Source organism: Anser anser, assembly GCF_964211835.1.
Source record: "Anser anser genome assembly, chromosome: 8".
NCBI classification, from domain to species: Eukaryota; Metazoa; Chordata; class Aves; order Anseriformes; family Anatidae; genus Anser; species Anser anser.
The window spans coordinates 21,512,991-21,535,704 of NC_139728.1; the positions used below are offsets into that span (position 1 = coordinate 21,512,991).

A 22,714-nucleotide genomic window follows, 5' to 3' on the forward strand; every position below is an offset into this window, starting at 1 on the left:
AGAGAAAGATGGCTGGTGTGGAATATTTGAAAAATAGCCTCTTGTCTCGGCCATTTGAGAGTGCGTGAGCAGCTCAATGTGTTTGCTTGTAAGGCAGGCAGAAGGTAGGTCCTGTGAGATGGCTGCAGTACGCCCTGTGGAGTGAAAAGGTCTCCTTTTTTTTATGATACTAGCAAGAAGCTTATGCATTAGAAACAACAGTGTTAAGTGTTGTTGACATTTACAGTGAAGGTCTCCACTCTTCCACATAAATAACAGATAAAAATGCTAGAATTCAGACTCGGGCTGGTTCTCACTGTGTGGTCACTGCCTGCCTAATTTCGAACTATTTACTTATAGTTTTTCCAAATGTCTGAAAATTTCAGGGTCAACCTGAAGTCAAGATGTACTTCAGTTCAGAGAAATTGTGCAGTCCTGAGATGCTTTTGAGTCTTCTGATGTTATAAGGAAAACTGATAGAATGTGTCATGATAACTTGGGATTCTTAGATAAATTTAGTCAACTCCTCCTCTAGGTAGGAGGAAAATGTGCAGAGGCTTATTGCTCTGTTTGTATAGTAATAGAGTGCGCATAGTGGTTGATAGACAAATGGGTTAAACAATCTCCCTTGCTCCCCAGTAACCTAAATTCTCCATGACAAGAGAAAAAGTATAATAAACAGAAACTTTAGCTGTGGAAAGCTGTCATAGATCGCTTGCCCTGGTGATGTGCGTGTTATTTAATAATGGGAGAGAGTGGGGGCTTTGGTGACTGTGCCCTCCAAAGAGCTGCAGAGATGTAGCTCATGCATCATCGGCTTGTTTGCAAGGGAGACAAAATGATTGCCATCCAGCTCAGTGCTGGTGGGAGACCCGTCTTTATCTTCACTGCTTCTTAAGCTGATCGGTGGGAAGGACAAAGGGCTGCTCTTGTATTTTGTCCTCCTTTCTTGTTGGGCAGCGTGCTCTGCCTCCCAGGGCAGAAGGGAGGAATGCACCGCTCTGACTTTGAGGGATGAATCACAGGCTGTTAGATATGGGGAAAGCTTGTATTATTTTGACTTATCTTTTCACACAAAAATTAATTTAAAATGTGTGTTATCTAGGAAATAAAACACAAATACGAATAATTAAGGTATTTGTGTCCCTGTCACTTGTAGGATCTAGTTTGTTCTCATTTGTGTGATTTTGATCCTAAGAAAAGCCGTGCTGAGATGCTTTCCTTTCCCAAGACAGCCAACATCTGCAGGATGATTGCACTGACATTTAAACATCAGTGTTTTCCTATGGTCTGAAGAAAGGATTTAGTAGTGGTAATACCTGCCTTGAATCTTACAGTATGAACAGGAAGAAGAGTGCATAGCAAGTGTTACTGCCGTTGGCTTTCCTAAGCCTCCAAGCAGTTCCCAAAACTGTGGCCACTGAATGGCTGTTGGATGATCTGTGTCTGCTCGAGCCCCCTGTGTGCCCACAGTGAAGGCAGGTGGCATGTTCAGCCTGGCTGGAGCTGACCTGCCGTGCGGCCCTGCGGCCTCTGCACCATGGTCTCTGCACCGTGCCCTCCAGGGTTCGTGTTTCTAGGCGTGTGGTGCCAAGACATGTCTGCAGGGCTGGTTCGCTGGGGTTCTGCACCGAACAAAAGCAGCTGAAACTTTTCCAGCTAGGAAATGGTTCGCAAAGAATGAGACCTGCCTGAATGGGGATGTGTCTGAGCTAATGAGTTCTGTTACACCTGAGCTGGCTGCGTGCCTGGGCCCTGGAAGCGAGAGGTGAGTGCACGCATACCTGTTGCTTGTAACAGGAAGGATTTTTATCTTTTGTAGTACTCAGAACATGTATACTCAGGCCCCTCCCGGCCCCTCCTCGGTGCACTGGTGTACGAGGCAGAGCACACCCACCACTGTGTCTGCTCTTCCCATCTGCCAAGCACGAGAGAAGTTGTGCCTGGGCTGGCACTGTGTCTGCATCCATGCCTCGCTTTATTCACAACCTGGGTGACCCATCTACCAAAAAGAAACCCACAAGTTGTTTGTATAGCTGTTGTCCTAATGAAACAGTCTTTCTTTTGAGCATGGTTCCATGTTAAAGCACAATCGGTGCCCTTAAAGAAAATAGTAAAATAGATTGAGAAAAACTGACAGTTATCGGAAATAAAATGTGCTCTTCCAAAACACTGCTCTTGGACTGCTCTGTTCAGAGTCCTTTGGTTTTTGCTCTGTTCAGTGCAAGTAGGTCACTGGTGCCAAATGCAAATGCCCCCCTTCAGCAGCAGTGCAGTGTCCAGCTTCTAGCTGAGTTCAGCTCAGTTGAAAATATCTAGTGCCTCTCCCCTGCTCAGCCTTTCCTGCTAGTGCTTGTGGCTCCTGTACCTGACTTCCAGTGGGGATGTTAGAGTAGAGAAACCAGCACTGAGGGGATCTGTGCCACCTTCATTCCTGCCGTGAATCAAGGCTTGGCAGTGAAGAGCTTTGTCTGTTCCTGAGCTTCAGTCAGCAGGTTTGAATGGTAACGCTATGATTTGTGCAACTTCCAAACCTCTCAGGTGCAATGTGTTAGATTGTGGGGGTTGCTAAAAAATTGTTTCCCATTTCACTATTCATAAACTTTACTGAATATCCTATATTGTTGTTTGTTTTGTTTGTGTTTTCTCTCTGGATGATGGGAATGGGGAGCATCCCAACCCCAAACACTGCCATATCCAGTCCTAAAGTAGTCATATTTCATTCCTGAATGTTCGCTATGAAGGCATTACTAATTAGCTGGCAAGATGTGAAAAACAGAATTGTTTGAGTGCATTAGTCAACTGTATCCCATGTGCTTTTTAATATAATGTAACGGATGGCCTCCAAGAAGTGCAGGGTGTTAATCTGTGGGTGGTAGAGCAAACCTGGCATAACAAAAGCTTGGTAGATGGGAGGCTGCAGCCCTTGACATGTGATCCTTTGATCTCGTTTTTCTGAGAGTATGGGAAAACAACCACAGTAACGTATACCATCCACGGAAGAGACAGGCCAAGGAGAGGACTGTGGCATGGTGCCATTAGAGGTCACAGCAACCTACTGCTGTTGCAGAAGACTTAGGGAAATAGCATTCCTGTTGGAGAGGGAGTCTGCTATCAATGTGTCAGAAAAAATTCTTCAAATGAAGGAAAAATTTAAAAAGCAACACTATTTTGTTAGCAAAATATGTTGCTTTTACTCTACAAATTGCTTTTTTTCTGTACTCTACTCCAAAATAAGATCTTCTGAAAGTAATCGCAGTTCCCAGCTTGCAACAGTTGGCAGGGGCTGTCAGTAATGCCATGTCAAAAAATCCCAAATGTAAAGAAACCGTTAGTCATTTCTGTTTATCACCTTTGCATGTCTGCCTCATGTCTCACCGGTTTGTTGTCAGGCTCGGTTATTGGGCAGGTGGGCTGCCTCAGGCCTGTGTTTGCCCCACATCCTCATCCTGCGGTTTCTGCAGTGATGGAGCAAAACCAGCACGTAAGAACAGAAATCCCTGTTTGAAAGGGACACCCCCTAACTGCGCCAGATGCCCGAAGTAGTGTCAGGAAAAATATTAAAGTTCACTGTAAATAATCACTTGATGTCAATCTTTTTAATGTTGCTGTGTCACTTCTAGTCTTTTATAAAGAAATGACACTTATTTGCTCCTTTGGACTGGTTGTTTCCTAAGAACCTTTGAACCAGTTGACCAGTGCATTTAGGGAAAGGATATGACAGATATCTATAATCTCCTGGGGAAAGTGGAAGGGACTGATTGTTCACAGTCTTTTCCAATATAAATGAAGGTAGGAGAAGCCAGATTCAGAATCAGGAAAGGGAAGTGACTGAGAGTCCATATGGATCCAGGAGGACTCTGAGCTCAGAGAACAGAAATCACCACAGGTTGCCAGATCCATAGAAGCTGTACCTGGTGTGCAAAGTCCCTGATTTGAAAATAACTAAATGCTAGAGGAGCATTTGAGAGAAGCACTATGTCTGTTTGCTTTGTTCTTATGCTCTTAGGCAGCTGCTTAAGGCAGCAGTTAGAGACAGGATTTGGAGACAAACAGACTTTTTGTCTGACCTGGTGCAGCCATTCTGAAGTTACTGGTACATCCGTAAACCCAGGCTAGCCAGAGCGTTGCTGCCCCTTGGACTGGACATGATGGAGTTTGGATCTTTACGGGGGAGAGAGGTTGGAGAAACTTGGTATGAAGGACGGATCTAGGAGGAAGCAGACTGCACAGCTTCCAGAGTTTATAGATTTATTTATGTGTAATCATTGTGCTTCTGTAATTTAATACGTTTAATATGGGCATGTGTCTATGCTTGCATAACTAACACCATCTGCTTGCTGCAGTGTTCTCTGGGTATCAGTTTAGGCTTTGTGGCTCCATGGGCATTTCTTTAAGCAGCTGTGATGGTTTAATTGGATTCTGCCATGAAGAAAGCCAGACTGAAGAACTGAACTAAAAGTAACTAAGCAAAATAAAACTAAACAAAAAGTAAATACAAATATGAAAGCGAAATCTAACTAAGCTTAATATATAAAGTAAAAGTAACCCAGCAAAATAGAAGGCATTAATTTCAATGTGTTTCTGTTCCTGCATCCGGTTCACCACTCAGCTGCATAAAAGCTTGCATGAAGCAAGCACTGGCAGTGGTATTGGCTTTTTCATGTCTGAAGTGGCTGTGGGACTGCAATCCCAGGGAAGTGAGTGTGAAACCACTGCCTTAAACCGGAATTTTTTTCCTTGCACCCTCTCTGTGCAAGTCTCTGGTGTACTCCGTCAGAATTTGGCACGTCATGTGTCTTTGCAGTCAGTGTGTGAAGGTCGTTGTCCAAATGAAATAGGAATATGCAAGTTCAAGTAGTTATTCATGATGAGAACCTTATTTCAGTCCCTCCAAGTAACTGCTTCGCAAGCTTTACATCCCTTTGTTTTTCATTTCCGCTCAAAGTGAGTTCTTCCTAATGTCTTCTTCCTTTCTCCCCAGATAATCTGATCAAAGCCATCCTGTCAGCAACCAAAGATTACCGTCTAACTCCAGCTCTTGACAGGTAAGATGAGACCTTTTAGAGTAGGAGGAATTGAAGCAATTATTTTCCCTGTCCTAAATAAATGTTGCCAGAGATTGCCTGTGCTTTGGAGGTGGATCAGGAGCTGGAAACAGCCTTCTTTCCAGTAAATCTGTAAACTCTGGAGGCCTTTAAGTCAAGCATAAGTGGAAAAAAAGCCTTTACCTTTTGGCTATTTCCTAGTCTTTTGTTCCCTGTGGTATCACAGTACACTCTCTTGCCTATTTTTCAAATAAGTAAATAGCTGGTTTTCAATAAACACATTCTTTTTCAGCCTTTCTGACAAAGAAATAGGATCACAAGAACCTCTTAGCGGGAAAGAAGGGGCTGGCTTGTTTTAACAATGTTTCGTGAATTCCTCACTCTTAAAGCAGGAATGTGTAATTGTGTTGTCCCAGCCTGTGCCAGGATGCGATAGCAATTCTCTCGGGTCCTGAGGTATTTGGACCGATGCCTTTGGAAGAAGCTCCTTTGATTCTTCAGTCCTATTGTAGAGATTGCTACTGAGACTCACTGACATGTTAATGATCAGCTTCCCAATGATACTCCTTTAGTCTTTCCTATCCTTGCTTTACTGTCATTCCTTTCCCTTGCCCTGCAGTTCTGGTTTAGTGCCACCTCCCGGACTGGAGGTGGTTTCCTTGAGAAGTCGTCAGAGTTTTTCACTGGGACACGATTTCTTTCAAAAGTCCTCATACTACTCCTTTCCAAGCAGTGGTGCTTCCTTGAACACAGGCTAGCAACACAATTCCTGCTTTCTAAACACCTTGGTTTTATTTCCTGGCCCAACACCCTTTCTGTCCACTTTTCCATGACGAAGTTGAGAAGCTTTTCCAGCCTTTCCATAGCTCTCCACATCTCGCACGTTGATTGTAGAGCTTGCCAACTACAGTTAGAGTTGGGAGTTCATCTCTATGTTGAAAGTTTATTCTTTTATTTTTTTTTTTTTTTTTGCAATCCATGTGCTAATTTAGGTTGCTTTGAAGTTTGTCTTCTCTCACAGCAATGCCGGATACACTTAGCCTTTAGAATATGGATTAATTTGGGAAATGATGTCCAGAAGGCAAAATCATTTTACAAATGACCTTTGAGATTTTACACACAATTGAGTCTCACCCATCTGGGATTTCTCTCAGCTCTGGTTGGAGAGTTAAGATTTTAATCTGTTGAAAAATCTACATATAGGCTCTTTCAGAAGTTTGCTCATGGGAAATAAGTGTTAATGACATGGAGGCAGGTGAAATATTCGTGCCATGAGAGTTAATGTAGTAGCTACTCTTGCTGCTCACCTGTTTTTTGAGGTTTGGGATGCTGTTTTTTTGTTTTGTTTCGTTTCTTAAAGTAATTTCTGAAGAGATTGTGAGATACAGCCACACTAGCACAAGCTGCTCACTTTATTTTGTTTTCTTTATAATGGTTTTGGTGTGGAGATAGGAAAGACCTAACACTTAGGTCTGTGTGCTTGTAAATACATAGATTGGGGAAATACTGTTTACTTGGGAACTTCTGTGGTAAATACAGAGCAGTGGACGTTGGATGTCTAGTGCATATTACTTTTAGCAGCCTAGAAGCCATTTGCAGGGAGATCAGTCCCTTTTGGGGCTGTGCAAACTGTGTATGTTGGCACCCTGAGTACAGGGTGCTGCGATGCACTGCTGCAGTCAAGCAGGCATTGTAGGAGGAGGCATAACGTATCTTCTGAGCTGATGGGAGCAGGTGGATTACTGCTAGCTGTGGTCGTCTCTCGATGTTGTTTTCCACATTCAGTTGGGCAAATGGGCTGCTTCATGTGTCTGTATCTCTGGGCAGTAAGTGCTTCTTTCCTCAAATGAAGTGAACGTGATTTTCCTTGTCGTTTCTCACCTGTTTCCCGAGTCAGCCTCTGATGGGGATGGCAGCTAGGTGAGATAGCACTCCTTTGTGAGCTTGATTCCAGCGGCTGTGTGCATGCTTCGGGATCAAACACCTCCTGTGGCATTTCCAAGTGAGCCAGTCTTATAGGGAAAGAAATAAAAATTGAAGCTGGTGTAGCAGAAAGGGACAAGGAATGCTTGGGATAACAAGCTGCAAAGTGAGAACCTAAAGCAGTAGGTAGATGGAGTTGCAACAAAGGGGTTTGGTTATACTTCCCAAAATGTTCTTCTGGTGTGATTATTGATGAATTACAGTGCTGGCAGCAAGGGGCATGCACTTTTTTGGATTCCAAAACAGCTGATGGAACAGGCTTTTGAGGGAAGGCTATCTACTCTCTGATCTTGGCACCAGCTCAAAGCAGATCCAACAGTTCCTTTTTGTGGCAGCTCCAGTGTGTGGGGAGCAGGAACTCCAGCTCCAGGTTTGGATCGCTCCCTCACTGCTCGCTAGTCAAGGAGAAAGTCCAGCTCTCTCCCCTTTGCTCATCTCCTTGCAGCAACTAGAGATGGCCTAACTTACGGGCTGAAAAAAATGCCTTGTGACAGCATTAGGTAAGAGATGCAGCAAGTCTGCAATGTACAACGGGGCAGGCTAGGACATCTTGTGAGCCCTTCCACTTGTAGGCTTTCTGTAGCCTAGTAAGCTGATTCTAGCATTAGGGAAAATGCTCCAGGTTCACCTTCTCAATAGGATGGAGTTGCATCAACATTTTCTCTGTTGGCCATGCCAGCTGAAGAAGCTATCTTTGCTGCTTCTGCTGCCTGCTCTCAGGGTGTAGTTTCCTACTCTCTCCTCGTGCTGCTGGTGTTGTTTAGAATAGAGTAGGTCAGTTGGAAGGGACGTACAAAGATCACCAAGTCCAACTGCCTTGGTTGAAGTGGTCTACCTCAGGGCTAACCAAAATTTAAAGCATGTTCCTGAAGGCATTATCCAAATACCTTGTGAACACTGACAGGCACGGGGCATCAACAGCCTCGTTAGGAACCCTGTTCCAGTCTTTGGCCACTTTCATGGTAAAGACATCTTTTCTAATATCTTGTCTGAAGGGAGATTTTAAAGTGAGCCTATTTTAAAGGTTTCTCTCCTAACCTAGATCGTTTCAGTGACCTCACTTATAGAGCTCTCCTCCCACTGAGCAGTGGCGCTGGCACAGCGCTGGAGCAGCAGCATGAGAGGCAGAGGGCTAGGGATGGGTGGGGAGGGTGAGCACTGCTCAGTCTATTGAAGCAAGTGTTCATGTAACCACACGCTGAACGCAGCTTTCCCGGGGGAAGGGAGGGAGAGGCAGGGGAGGTGAGGTCAGAGCAGTGCGTGAGAGCATAGGAAGGAAAGAGGAGATTAGGGCTGTATGGGGGGAGGACCTACACCAAGCCTTCAGTCTTGCCCCCACCTAAGCTTCTCCATTTCTGAGCTCCTTCACAAAGCTACCCCTTTGAGATGTTACCTTTGCTTACGTTCTAGAAGCCCTGGAAGTGAACTTGTTTGTTTGATTACCCCTGTGCCAAAAGGGCATCCTGATGCACCTTTCCTGACACAATGTACCGACGTGGTGCTGAAATGAGGCAAACTCAATCCTTCCGGGTATGCGTACACCTTTCATCATCCCAAAACAGCTTTGTCAACTCACTCCAACTAATCCCTCCATTGTGAACAGAGTTGTGTTAATAACTAGCAGCAGCTGGAGGGCATGTGAACAAATGCTACAGTTCAAGTCTGTAACAGTGCAAGTGATGCTGTGCTTTCTTAGCTGTTCTTCGTGTCAGCTTTATTATGGCACGTTTGTGTTGTACTGCTTCTGGGAACGTGCTGCTGTTCCAGGGCAGGAGGTAGGTAACGTTGCAGCTCTCTTTGTGGGGTAGTTGCAATGCAGCACTGAGCTTTTCTGAAGAAGGCTGGAGATCCAGGGGGCATCCTGTGGAATTAGTGTCCTCTTCCTTCGGTGCTGCCCTATCTTTGTCCCTAACACAGGTGTTCATGGGCCTTGTCTTTGACACTTCTGAGTTATCTTGTCCTCTGGCTTTTCCAAGCCCATTTATATCCTTGATGTTTTTGCTGTTTGTTTTAGTGGTTCCTCCAGCGGCCTACCCCTCATTCTGCAAATCGAGCTTCATTTCCAGTTGCCCAGTTCTTTTGCTAGCTGGCCTTCAATAGATTTTTGGTTTAAATTTCTGTGGTGACTGCCTATAAATTTCATAGGAATGACATAAATCCAAAAATCTAACTGACCATTTTGTATTGCCCCCGGATAGTAATGAAGGGAAACCAAGAGTTTAAGCTTCTAACTAAATATTTACTAGCACAGCGTATACACTAACAAGTGAAGAAGGAACCTGCTAGAACAGGAGAGGAAGTGTCGGTGTCCCCATCTCAGGTTGGTAGCACCAGTTTAAGTAGCAGCAGCCAGACCAAACCAGAACGTGCTACACCTCCCTAAGCACCAGTTGCCCTAAAGACGTATTTTTTCTAATTACTCTGTTATATCTTTCCTCAAAGCCTTTGGTTCCAAACTTGTGTAATGGAAGGTTTTGTGGTTTTTTTCCCCTTACAAATCCCTAAAGGGTTTTGACAAGGGAGGAAGAGGAAGTAGCAATTGCTACAATGCGTACACGTGTTTACAGTACCGTATTGTTCAAGAAGGTCTGCGTGAATTCTGGTTTTGGTGTAGATGAACTCAACCTCTAAGCATCTGTGTCAGAGGCTGCACATCTGGCTCCAGTTCCCAGCTTAGGGCTTTTGGGAAAGTCTGGCGTGGAAAGTCCGTGACCCTCCCTCATACCACCCTGGTAGCAAACTGGAACCTGGGCCGTGTCGGACGTTTCAGTATTAGAGCTGTTCTGGAGAAGACATCCAGGGTTGACGTGATATGTAAACAAACCCAAAGGTGTTTGCACACCGTTTGGGGGAAACAATTGAGCTGGGGAACTGATGCTGCCTGCACGGCAGAAACTTGCCTGGAGCCAGCAGTGTCTTTGTGGGTTTGCTGCGCTCAGGCACTGTCAGTCGGTGCTCGCTGTGAAGGGATTCAGCTACACCAGTGCCGCGTGTCCAAATTTCTGGTCAGATTTGATGCCTGACACGTCCCTGCTGAATGTTTCCCTTTTGCAGCGCCATCAAGGTAGCCCTACAGTCTTCTGTGCCCCACAGTGTGATTGCCAAAGCTGGTGAGACTGAGCCAGCTCACTTTTCTGCCTCTCTTGAGCCAAACAGTCCTGGTTGCCCAGACTTAACGTAAATGCCCAACACGCAGAACCTAGGCAAAGTCCAACACTCAGCATACCTTCATCACGTGCACCTGAGGAATGCCATCTGCACCTGACTTCTGCTTTCTGGGTGTGCAGCACATACTTTTGGTATGGTGGTGACAGTATGTAAAGTACTTTTTAAAAAAAATTAAGAAAAAGCCATTAGAAGATCAAAGATGAGACCTTAGTGTCAGGAAGAAATGAAAATTTGATCTGCAGACTTGAGGAGATTGATTTCTTGGATAAAGAGAGAGTGATGGTATCCCATTTTACAGCAATGATGAAACATTTTCTATATTTTTATTAGAAACTGTCAGGATGTTAAATAGCAATTATATCAGTAAGCGCTGGAGAGTATTTAAAGAGTTAAGTAAGGAGTTCTTTTTATTATTACCGTTTGCTTTTTAACCCTTCTTGGAATGTTGGCTAGAACAGCAAATGTGCTATTGATGGGGAAATATAGGAGATGAGAGGTTGGTTTTGGAAGTTGATTTGCTCTTTTTTGCAGGAAAAACACCGGGAAGTTTGATATGGGGCAGAGCTAGGATGGCAGCATAATTGATGTTAGTTATCTTGGGTTTTGTGAAAATAAAATCTTGTCATGTAGGTGTGATTTGTTTTTTTTAAGATAAAGTAGAAGCTTGATAAAGTAGAAGCTTGATAAATGTAACCTTTTAAAGATAGGCATTATTTATGTCTTAGTCCAGCATTTTGTTCTGATTCTATGCAAAATCTTTGTAGACATACCAGCTTTTTAGGAATGGAATATGAGACACAGCTTCAAGAAGCTACTGTCAGGGTTGAGAATTAATCCTTTAGTGACACTTCTGGTGTCAGCCTGCTGGCAGGTATTCTCAGTGACTAAGACTGATTTGCAGGAAATGTAAAATTGCACTAAAAATTGCTAGAGCCAAAGACTGGGGCAGTAAGGAGTAGGAGTTTTGGGTCAGTCTAGACCTCTGCTTCTTTAATGAGCCAACCCAAAAGTCAGACATCTCAGAGAGGACAACGCAGATCACATTTACAAGGTGAGGATTATATTCTGCCAACCCATGACTATGGAATGAGCACTGAGGTGATCTACATAAAATCTCTGTATGAAAGGGACCCTGCTTTTGAGCAGCATTAGCTCCGCATGCTGGTGCTCCAGAGGCAGTGCTTCAGAGGTTTGGGGCGAAGTTGAAAAGGGTTCAGAGAGGTGCTGCAAATGTGACTCAAGATCTAGGAGAGCTGCCATCGCGTGAGACATGCGATGAACTCGATCCAGTTCGTATGGTCAACAGAAAGTTAAGAATGGGCTTTGATCGGTCTGCAAGTACTGCGTGGGAACGGGGCCATCAAGAGAGGCCACTCGAACGGCTTTGGCTGGTGGAACTGGCTCTTCCCTCGTGCAGCAGCTCGTGCTCACCAGTCTGCCCCGGGACTGACCATCCACCTCGAGGCAGATGTTTACACGCAGTGGTTTGTCAGTGAGAGGGTCACGTGCGGATGTGGAAGGGACTGCTGACAGTAGATGGTGCTTTAATTTAGCAGAAAAGGGAAGAATGTGCTTAAGTGGTTTGAGGCCGAAACAAACACATCTGCATTCGAAATCGCTAAAAGCTCAAACCCTGACAGTAAGTGGGTAGAGCGGTGTCTGTAACTTGGAGCTTTTGGATGTCAGCACGGTATTTTCATCAAAAACTAAGAGTAAGAAAAGTCACAGCTCAGAGACAAATGGGGAGAGAAATGACAGTATTTCACCCAGTGCTCAGTTGTTTAGGAGATCAAACTTTCTTATCGTAATCATCCAAAATGCGTATATTTTCATCGGAAAGTTCACCTGGCCAGAACCAAACGGTCTCTGTCAGTTTGCCTCCTGCAGCACCTTTCCCTTAAAGGTTTTGACAAAGCCATTGCCATCTTTGTCACTCGAATGCCATTTGGGACTGACTCCCTTCCTTCTTTGCCACAATATACTGCTGAAGCAGATCTTGCCTCTTTGTCACCAGAACTGTATATTTTTTTCTTGTGCCATTATTTATAAAAGTCTTCTTCTATTGCTTGATTTAATTATCACAAGCATCCACACTTCTTTGGTCTTTAAGGATGCAGGCGTGTGTCTGCCTCGTTGTTGGAAGTTTTCCTTCTGGAAAGGCTGGGGACTCCAGCGCAGCTCTGTCTGGGCTTGGGAAGCTGTTCTGAGTGTTTTTTTGGGTGCTGCACTGTTGATTGCATGCGCATGTCCGGCTGATGGCTCTGTCAGCAGGGTAACCCTCGGTGGTTTAGCTGATTCTTTCAAGTGCGCTCGAGCCCTGCTCTGCAAAGATGGACCCCACATAAGCAGCGCTTTCCCCGCGCTGGCTCCTCAGGCCGATCGCAGCAGGGCTGGAGTGTAGCGCAGAAGAGCCTGGGCAGCTGTGCCTGGGACTAAGCAGGCCGCCTAGCCCAGAGATCGGCTCCAAGCGGCTGATTGCCTTGGACCCTTTCCGAAGAAGGCTCTGCAGACACGTATTCCTGCAGCGAACTACCAGAGCTGGGGGCACGCTGCCAGAAGAGCCAGCTGCGTTTGGGATTAGATGGCTGGAAAGAAGTCCTCTCTCCGTCTTCGAAACAAAATCACTTTTTAACATCTGCTGCAAAGAGTTCTCGTGACTCATGGCTCCACGAGAAGCCATTCTCTTCCTTTTCTTTTCTGTTTCTCTGTTAATTAAGGTTATTTTTCCTTCCTATTCCTCACCCGTTATGTCTATGTATGTGTTTCCTCCTGGAGGGGGGGGTAGGGTCCTTTTTCTGTCCATTTAGTGTTTTTCCATCTCTTGAAGTCTCATGAGAACAGCAACAATTTTGCACTCAGCAAGGTGAGCACACCCCAGATAACCTGACAAGGTCTGCCTGCACTCAGAAAATTGCTCAGAGAGAGGATTTCCTTACTGAGCCTTTGCCTTATTGCTATTTCAGTGCTAAACGAGTAATGAAGAGGTTTAACTAAACAGGTGGGTTTGATTCAAGCCCATCATTACAAGGGGTGTGGGGGGAGAAGACTTGCTTGTCCTGACAGCCCGTCTCACCAGGCCACACACGGAGTGAAGTGTTGAAAGCAGTTTATCACAGGCGATGCCTGGGCATGATGGGGTGAGCCGGGGATCCAAGTGTTTCTCTGTCCTCCCCTTGATTCTTAATATTCCCAAAGGTTTCCTGGAGTTCTTGGATGGATGCAAACTGAATAGGTGCAGCTCTGTGTTTGAAGTCATGTTACAAAAATCACCTCTTCCCTGTGTTTTCTCCACAGTCTCAGCTGCCGACGATGTATCATTGTGGGAAATGGTGGAGTACTTGCCAATAAGTCGTTGGGGTTAAAAATTGATGACTACGATGTTGTTGTCAGGTGAGTCTTTGGCATCACAGTTTTCTCGTCATTTATTCAGTTTCAGTATCAGTTGGCATGCTCTGCAGGCAAAGGTTAAACGTACACTTGTGGCAACATCTGTTAGTATGGAAGCATTAACTAATGTGCAGGAAAAACATCAAGAATATATAAATGTTTAAGTTACAAATGGTGATCACATCAAAGGGTAAGGGCACTCCTCAAGCATTCCATTTTCCACAGCTGTTTGGGAATGTTCTCTCTCCTATTATTCCACTTGAACCTTCTCTTTCAAGCTTCTTTTTTAAAACCTGCTTCTTCTATAATGCCCTTAGATGGTGAATCAGTAAAATGTACTGTTAGATCTGCTCCCAGGTACATCCTCCTGGAATTCTAGGGAAGAATTATTTGTCATATATGTGTAGTGTTCCCCAGGACCCACACTTTACAGTTAGGATGGGAAGAACTACGAACTGTGCAGCATAGGGTCTCAGGAAGCAGTAAGCTTCCCTGAGTGAGGACCCCATAATGATTAAACAGCAGTATGTGTGCCCTAGAAGCTGTGAATATTTCAGTTGTTTCACTGTGGATGATGATGTTGAATAAGGGAGCAGGAGCAGAATGGCTCCGACTGGAAAGGACCACAGTCGAAGTTAGGACTCTTTGCTTTTGCTGAGGACCTGGATCATCGCCATCTCAGAATGCTTGAAAAACGTGCTGATACGGGAAATCATAGGTCTGGTCATAACTCTTAGCAATAAATCTGTCAAGTCAGGGAGGTGTTCTGGGTGACTGGAGATTAACAAATATAATACCTGTGCTAATGGAGAGTGAGTGTGTGTAGGAGGGAGGAGGATATGCTCTGGGGAACTAAACCTATTTGTCTGACTTGGAAAAATGGATGGTTTTGTAGCAGGTTCTGAAGTGTGAGTAACAAAATATTATGATGGTAAATAGGAAAAGTGGGATAAACCACAGTGTAAATTTGTAAAAATTGCTTTAACAGAGTCTAAGCTACTGTTTTTTTCCTTCATAAGATAAGTGGTTTCATATCAGAGGGAATGTAACCAATCTCACCCCTCTGAACTTCAGTCAACCATGAGATGTGGTGGCAAATGGCAAATTCTTAGATAATGTGGAACAAAGAAAATGATTACTAAAAGAATTTAAGGTACAGAGAAGATATTTAACATGATCTCTTTTCTCTCCTGTGTGCTAGTAATGGGCACATGAGAAAAGAACAGAACATACATAGAATAACAACTACCCTCTTAACTCTGGACAAAGACCAAGAAGATCCTTTTCAGTCCTTTGGTCCTGTGAGCTGTTCCCTGCTGCCCCGGTATTGCTCTGGACACAGGGATGACTGCTCAGAACAGGATGAAACTTTCACAGCCCTTCTCCCAGTTCATCTCACTATCATTTGCTAGCAAAGAGCTTGTACTGCTTGTCATAGTCTGATGGCTTGCAATTATCTCAGCTGCTGTTATTAAAATTCAGTTATAGCCTCTTCTTGGGCTCAGGCTGTTCACAAAGTAGCAAGAGAACAGTCTCAATCCATCTGTGTTAGGCCACCCACTAAAATTTACATCAGAAGGTTTACTATTTAATTTCCAAATGAAAAGTTCAACTCTTTCTCCCCACATCCATAAATCTAAGTCGGTTTGCAAGCTGAGAGGATAAGAGGGCAGCTAAGCACCTGTGCTGGCTGCAGGTTGGATAAAGGAGAGAAAAGTCAACTGCAAAGGTTAAATGAAGCCAGGTGGCTGGATGTGGGACAAGAGGAGGTGAGAGCAAACTACTTCTTAACTGCATCCACTTGCTTTCTTTTTCTCCTGTGGAAGCTTGGGAAGCCCTTTGTGCATAGCATCCTTTTTTATAGGTTGCAAAACTCCTTTGAAGGGTCAGATTTGGGACTTCGGAGATGAGTTTTAAGGGAAAAAACGGAACATCTTTGTAGACAAAGAAGTGATCCAGCAGGATAAGGAGCTTTTTTTTATGCATCATGTCTTACTGTGTGAGGGCCATTAATTGCAGCAAGAAATTTTTTATCTTGTGATAAAGAGAGTCAGGTCAGCTTTGACAGTTCTAAAACAGTGGAGTGAGTTTGTTGCTGGTTTTTCTTTAACAGGGTGTTATCAGATTTCAGTGCAGACGTTATTCCCAGCTGTCACACTGTTTACCTGGCAGGAGCTTCTTGCAGCAGTTATCGGTGCTCTAATGTGTAAAAATGCCTCTTCGGAAGAGATTGCAAAGGGGAAAACAGGTGTATATCAGCAACGCCTGACTGAGATAGGGGTTCACCTATGGAGAAAACTGTCTGTCCATGGGCTGTATGAGGAGGTCTGGCTTCCTAGAAGTTGTACAAGACGTAGCTGTGTTCATAGCCACCGGTGTGCCCTACCTGAGAAGAAGCTCAAGCTGCTTAACGCGTACCTTTGTGAGTGCAGGTTGCAGCTGCCAGAACTCTCCCTGCTCGATTGCCCGCGCTGCCCCGGGGGTGCGGGCTGCTGGTGCTGGCTCATTAGCAGGACCCCAGTGCTATGACTCCGTCAGCAGCTCACGTTCTGGCCCTTTGCTGGAGACCGGAGCTCGTTTTACTTGGGGGAAATGGTTTGTTTTGTTTCCTGTCTAGATACGAGGTAGGGATCTCAGGTTTGGGGAGCTTTAGCAAGGTAAGCAGCGAAACAGCTAACCCAGCGGCTGGGAGCGGGGAGACCCCTGCCAAAGAGCTGCACGTCAAAATCTGAAAGGACCACAGACACTAACCATCCCCTCAAGTTCAAGAAGACAGATGAAAATATGCCTGACAAGCTTTTTTTATGTTGTGCTTAACTATTTATCTGTTGCCTTTAGGGCCGTTTGCTCTTACAATATGAAAGGTCATCAGCCCACACACGGTGCCTTGAAGGTTAAATTATGTTTGTAGTAAAGGTGACGGACGTGTGAACGCTCAGTCAGCCTGAGAAGAAAAGACAAGGGATCAGGCTGGCCGGGAGCACTGTTTTTGTATGAGTGAGGGGGATATAAGCCCTGAAAAAGGGCTTCAGCTCCTGTTTAAATTTTGCTGGTGCTGATTCTTAAGGTGCTTTCCATTTAATATTTTATTACCAGTGTTAAAGTATTTTTACTGAACGTATACAGGAATTCATTCTCCTTAATTCTGAATTGAATTTCAGATTCTGTAGAGGGATTTTCTTCTACTGAAAGGTTTCCCACCTAAAATGCTTACACGGGCTGAAAAAGACAAATCCAGATCCTCGTTAACATTCCTACATGAGAAAATTTGCAGTCCATAAGCACTTTCCAGTGTATTGAACTACCGCAAGTCAAGAAGGCTGCAATAATTCAAGCAGGCAGTGCTGTTCCATCAGGGGCTGCTGTTTGATGTCAGCAGGATTTGTATTCCAAGTTATTTGAAATTTCCTCAGCTTTGTGTTTCTGGTATTGAATAATCTGTCCTACGTACACAAAGAAGTTCTGAATAATGTCACGAAAGTCATCATCGCTGTTAATACCAGAGCAGCTTGCTTTCTGAAGGGGAAAAAAAACTTCCTGAGGGGAGTTTTAACAAAAGTACGTCTAAACACACAGCATTCCCTCCGAATGCACTTCCACGGCAGCATCTCCTCTGTGTCGGTGGGACTGCAGCGCTGCTGAGCCTTACCCCAGTGTGCAGTCCAGCCTCTCTTGTGCTGGCACTGCAGGGCAGCTCGCCTCCTGGATGGGTCAGTCTGGGGAACTAAACCAGGTGCAGCCTGTTCCTTTTTATTCCTTTTTTTTTTTTTTCCAAAAAACATTAGCTGTCTTAGTTCACTAACAGTCTCACTGCAGGTAGGATGAGCTGTGCAAGCTCTGGACAGGTGTAGGAGCACGAGACCAGTTTCAGTCTGCTTAAACTGCCATGGAAGTGCATCCTCTGTTCCAGTACAGTCTTGCTTCTGTGAGATATCCCAGGAGTGACTGAACACTAAAATATTAATGCTTAGTTTGTAAGTCTAAATTTGCAAGGACAATATTTTTCTTTTTTTTTTTTCCCCAAAGCTTCCAACTCAATTTAAATCACAAGAGTGAATGTGCAGAAGTTGCTTGCGTTGTATTAAATCAAGTAATTTAAATAGCTTTTAATTAAACTGTTGCCACTTGGAATAAAGCTTTGTAAATGTTTACAATGAAGAATTGCAAGGGTTATGTTTGCTGCCATAGCAGCTGTGTACAGAGAGATCGGGGCTGGCAGCGATGCTGCATCATTGTGCGAGAGTGTAAACGGGAACCCATGACAGCGTCTTCTCTGGTTGCCCTACAGGCTGAACTCTGCTCCGGTGAAGGGCTTTGAAAAAGATGTGGGTGGCAAGACAACTCTCCGGATCACATATCCTGAAGGTGCAATCCAGAAAATGGAACAGTATGAGAAGGATTCCCTGTTTGTTCTGGCGGGATTCAAATGGCAGGATTTCAAGTGGCTGAAGTACATTGTTTACAAGGAGAAAGTGGTAAGAGCCCTGTTAGCTGGCATTGTGAAGGTCACCTAATTAGACGTGGTGTACAGACGTGATATCACAGGCATATTTGACACGTTTTGGTCTGAGGAGAGTTCCTTTGTGTGCCCTGCTGCATTTAAGTGAAGGCTTTTTTTTTACGTCCATGGACTTCAGTTTTAATTAAATATGTTTTACAAATACATCTGCTCCCTGTAACCTGACCTTGCATCACAGATGAGGCTTTTTATTGAAGAACATGTAGCATGTGCTGTGAATAGTGAATTTAACTTTCATTTTAAAGAGTACATGAAAGGACCAGCTTTTGCATGGGTTTTTTGGACTCCTAGGGTTTAAGAGCAGAAGAAGGAAAAGAACAATGATAAGGGAAGGAAATGGGTGTTTGGGAACTCCTGGATAGCACAAGTCATTATACATTGCTCAGTTATTGCTGTACTGAGATTCATAATTTGGGATTGGCTAAAATGTTGTCTGGAAGAACAGTATCAAATCTAATTTAAAATGACTGAAATAGTTAAGCTGCTGTTTCCCCCGTGTAAGTATTTTGTCCTGGTCAGTTTTATTAGTGCTCTTCTTTAGTACCGTGGACCTGTTACAGGGTTCTTTTCTGTAATTCACCCATCCTACCCAGAATCAGGTTGTGATGACTGACTTCCCATTCAGTGGATGGTTTGTTGCCTTGAAGACCAGAATACGTGACCTCTGTTTAGCTATGATCCTTGTTTTACAAATCCTATATCTCTGTTTTCAGATGTTCTTTAATGATTTTTCAACAAATAACGAGACAAATGGATCAATATTTAGAGGGTGGGATGTTAGGTTATGTGTTTGGGGACAAAGATAGGAGGCTGGTAGTTCATATACAAAATGAAAACAGTCTGGGAATATAATTGTATACAGCTGTGATATAGGTGGCCTTAGGGCTTGTACCTCGCTTGTGTCTCACACTGGCACCAACTTGCATTTATTTTTCTGTTACAGGGCAGTTGTTGTTACCTGTCAGCCTCTGGGCCACGCACAAGTGGCCTTTGGTAACATGAATAATTGAGTCAAAAGTTTTCTATGTGGTTTCTGCCCTGGTTCTGCTCTTCATTCTACGCAAAGGAAGGGTCTGCATTTAATATCCTGATGGTATCATCAGTGCCCTGCTACCTGAATGCTATTGTAGGGACTTATAGCCTTTAGCTAGAAGTTCAAAGGACAGATTGGTTTGCTTCAAAACAAATTGAATTTCTTACCTGATGTTTGCAGTCATGCAGCATTGGTTGTAATGCAGTGTCCTCTGGTCCCAGAAAGATATGGTGAGCAGTTTGCTAAAACTTGGTAGAAGTCTGGGAAGAGCGATTGCAGTCATCTTAGCTGAACGCTTCCGTGCCCAGCTTGGCAGAGAGCAGGAAGAACTTGAGCTTCTTGCATTGCAGGTTATTTGAATGCTCTTGTGCTTGGCTCCTTATCCTTCATTTCTTTGGAAGAAACGCTACTTTTTTTTTTTTTTTCAGTTCTTGTAGGTGATGTTTTCCAGATCTCTTAATTTCTGTTGCTCTTCTGAAAGCTTGCAGTTGATTCACATTTTTCTTAAAGAGCGCTGTCACAAATGTACAGAGAACATGAAATAGAGAGGAGCAAACCACTGGCCTTGCAGTCCTCACACTTTATACATCCGCTGTTGTGTCTGCCTTCGCCATGGTGGCATGGGACTGCAGGTGAGTGTCCAGCTTGTAGCTCACTCTGCCTCCAGGTCTCTGCAGAGCTCTCCCACATACCTGCCATTCTTTCTAAATACATGTCCTCTGCAATTTAATAAACATGCTTTTTACTCCATCGTCCAGGTTGATAATGAAAGCACTAAACAGAATTGGTTCCTAGGCAGACCCCAATGTAATACATCCTTCATTTCTACAATGAGCCCACTGAGAATTCCTTCTGGTTAGGTTTTTTTTTGGCCACTTTAGAACTCATGTCACAGTAGTGTCATTAGTAACATTCTTTGGCATGTTTGTGAAAGTAATATGTCAGAAGCTTTACTGAATTCCAGTCCATGTCTTGCTTCTTCCTATGTTTTTCCTGTAGAAAAAAAAAATCTGTTTTTCCTGTAGAAAATACTATTTTTTAGTAATGATATGCTCTTGACAAATCCACCTGGATTAGTACTTATCTTCAGTGGTTTTTTATATTTATTTTCTATAATTAATCTTCCTATTCTGAGAATTTATATCATAAATCAAGTCTCTTCTCTTTTTTGCCTTCCTAGGGCTAGGAACTACTTTTCTCCAATTTTCAGTCCTTTGACACCCTACCTGTTCCACATGAGTTCCCAAAGGGAATCATCACTGGTTTTGAGGCTGCTGAACCAGTTCATTGAATACTTTAGGATGAGGTCCAGGTGACGGGAAAACATCTGTCTTGTCCTCTCTAGTTTGATCTCCTCCAGTTTGAGGCTGAGATCTTGTTGTCGCTGGCCGTAGCTGCGAGCAGGTGGCTAGCACAGCTGCCTTTTCGAATGGAGACTGATGCACAAAGTGCTGTCTCTTAGCTCGAAGAACTGACCCGATGGAGAACCAACAGTGCTACGGGAATAAGGCGTAGGCGTCTGTTTGTTCTGGTAGTGAGTGCTAGTATTTTTATCAGCGTGTGGTAAGTTCAAAATGACAAATGCCTGCCCAGTGCTCTCTGTGGAAAGTTTCTGGTTCTCTCTCTGCTGACTGTCTGGAGAAAAGGGGCATTTTTCCTTTCCTGGATTTATCTCGAGATGCTTAATTTGATCTAGGAGCTCTGTACACCACTGTTGCTTATTCCTTGTCTAAGATTAGGCCTGTCCCTCTTCTAGACTTCATCCCCACTGCAAATGAGTGGTTTCAGCCAGGAGTCCGACCTCGGGACAGAGATAAGGGAAATGAAAGCATCCTGCTGAATAACATGACTGCTGTGGGAATGGACACAGTCCTTCAAAAAACGGGTCAGATTCTGACCTCTGTTTCCTTTGCCCCTGAATTCTGATGGCAACTGCATGTTTCCATGGTAGAGTCGTGGGTGGGATTTGAGACTTTCTGATTTTCTTCAGACATTGTCAGACCTGGAGCTGCTTGGACCTGCATGACTGGAGGCTCTGGGCCAAGCACTGGGATCCTTGCTTAGTCCTCTTTCAAGTAAGTGAAATCAAAGGGAGTTTATCTGAGAGTGAGTAAATGAAAGACGAGTGGCTATTTATTACCAGGGTCAGTGGTCAGATAAGCTTATTCTCCCTGCAGCTGAAAGGGATTTGCTCTGTGTTATGTTAGTCTTTTGGCAACACTTGCACACTGAGAAAGGGATAAGTGCTTTACTCTGTAGAGAGGAGGATTTTCGGGAGATGTTTTAAGGAAAGAAACAGTGTGATGCAGAAATGGCAGCAGAACAGTAAGGTAGAGGATTTGACGTGTTGCATTCAGTAAGGTGAAAACCTTTCAGAGACCTGCATGATGCACCAGTACACACTGTCTGTATTTAGTGTCCACTGTGTAGAGGAAGAGGAACACTGGAATACGGACCAAAGAAAAAGTAAAAGCTCAGCCACTTTTTATTTCTCATTAAAATGTATGGAAGCAGATAAAAAAACTTGAGAAAAGGTTGATATAAAAAAAGGACAGGCTTGGCTAAATGTTCATACTGTGTCATCAGCAGAGCAAAGGTAACTTGCATCAGAGCTCTGGTGAGCTGGCACTCAGAATTGCAAGGCTGTAGCAAGTTAGGGCAGTACTGCATCACTGGAGAGTATAGACCTGTACACTGGAGAGTATAGACCTGTACATTACTAGAGGAAAGGTGGGTGAATCTGGGCAAGTAAGACCCTGTTAATCTGATTTCAGTCCTTTGACAAGCATTAAATTCAAGGAGCGAATCATTGCACGTGTTGCAGGTAAATGGGGAGAAAGGGGTGTGGGATGGAGAAAGGTGACGTGTAGCAGAGGGGGAAGGATTGCACCACTCTGACCCAGTATTTAGATGGACAAGGGGAAAGGAACTGGATCGGAGCCCCACAGCTTGCAATTGCAGGGAGCCAGACTTATTGCAGAAGGGTCACGGATGTGAGTTGTTCGTGCATCTTTGGTGACTGGCCTGGCAGTGCTGACTTGCAGTTGTTGCTGCAAGAGGCTGCTGGCAGTGCCAGGCACCCCTGCTCGGATCAAACAGCTTCTGGTAGTGCATCCCCAGCGGTGGTTACTCACGGACAGTCACTCTGAACAGTTGTGCTCTTTCCTGGACTGTTTATTGTGCCAAGAGGCATTACCCACCCATCTCGTGATCCACCTTGCTCCTTCCCACAGCTGTACCATCTTGCATCACCTGGGTTTTGTCAGTCACAGGAGCTCTTCCTGAACATCTAAAGTAACAGGGGAATTACAGAGTGAGGTTTTTTTGCTGTATACTTCCCTTCTCTATTCTCCTGGTGAAGGATTAAAATAATAGTCAAAAGCTGAAAGTTTCTTCACTGCGTTCCGGGTAGTTGCTTTTGAAACAGAAGAATTTACAAGCAGCAATTATGCAAACCAGCCATCACAAGCTGGCACCGAGGCTGATTCCAGGGTGGTTTTTTTTGCCAATCATTAGTGAATCAGAAGGAACTCTCTTGTTTGGTTAGGGCTCAGTTCCATGAACATCTGGCACATGGCAGCAATGCAGCCAAGTGAG

The 22,714-nt window shown here is 44.3% G+C and overlaps 1 protein-coding gene across 15 annotated transcripts in view; it reads left to right on the top strand.

Moving 5' to 3' along the window:
• The window catches only part of ST3GAL3 (ST3 beta-galactoside alpha-2,3-sialyltransferase 3), a 180,295-nt gene that overhangs the window by 117,235 nt on the left and 40,346 nt on the right, over nucleotides 1-22,714 (top strand). For all 15 annotated transcript variants that reach the window (XM_083845538.1, XM_083845541.1, XM_083845539.1 and 12 more), the window contains 3 exons: nucleotides 4,964-5,027; nucleotides 13,473-13,568; nucleotides 17,854-18,040. In XM_083845538.1, coding sequence (XP_083701664.1) covers nucleotides 4,964-5,027; nucleotides 13,473-13,568; nucleotides 17,854-18,040 — 347 coding nt within the window. The remainder of the gene's footprint in view (nucleotides 1-4,963; nucleotides 5,028-13,472; nucleotides 13,569-17,853; nucleotides 18,041-22,714) is intronic.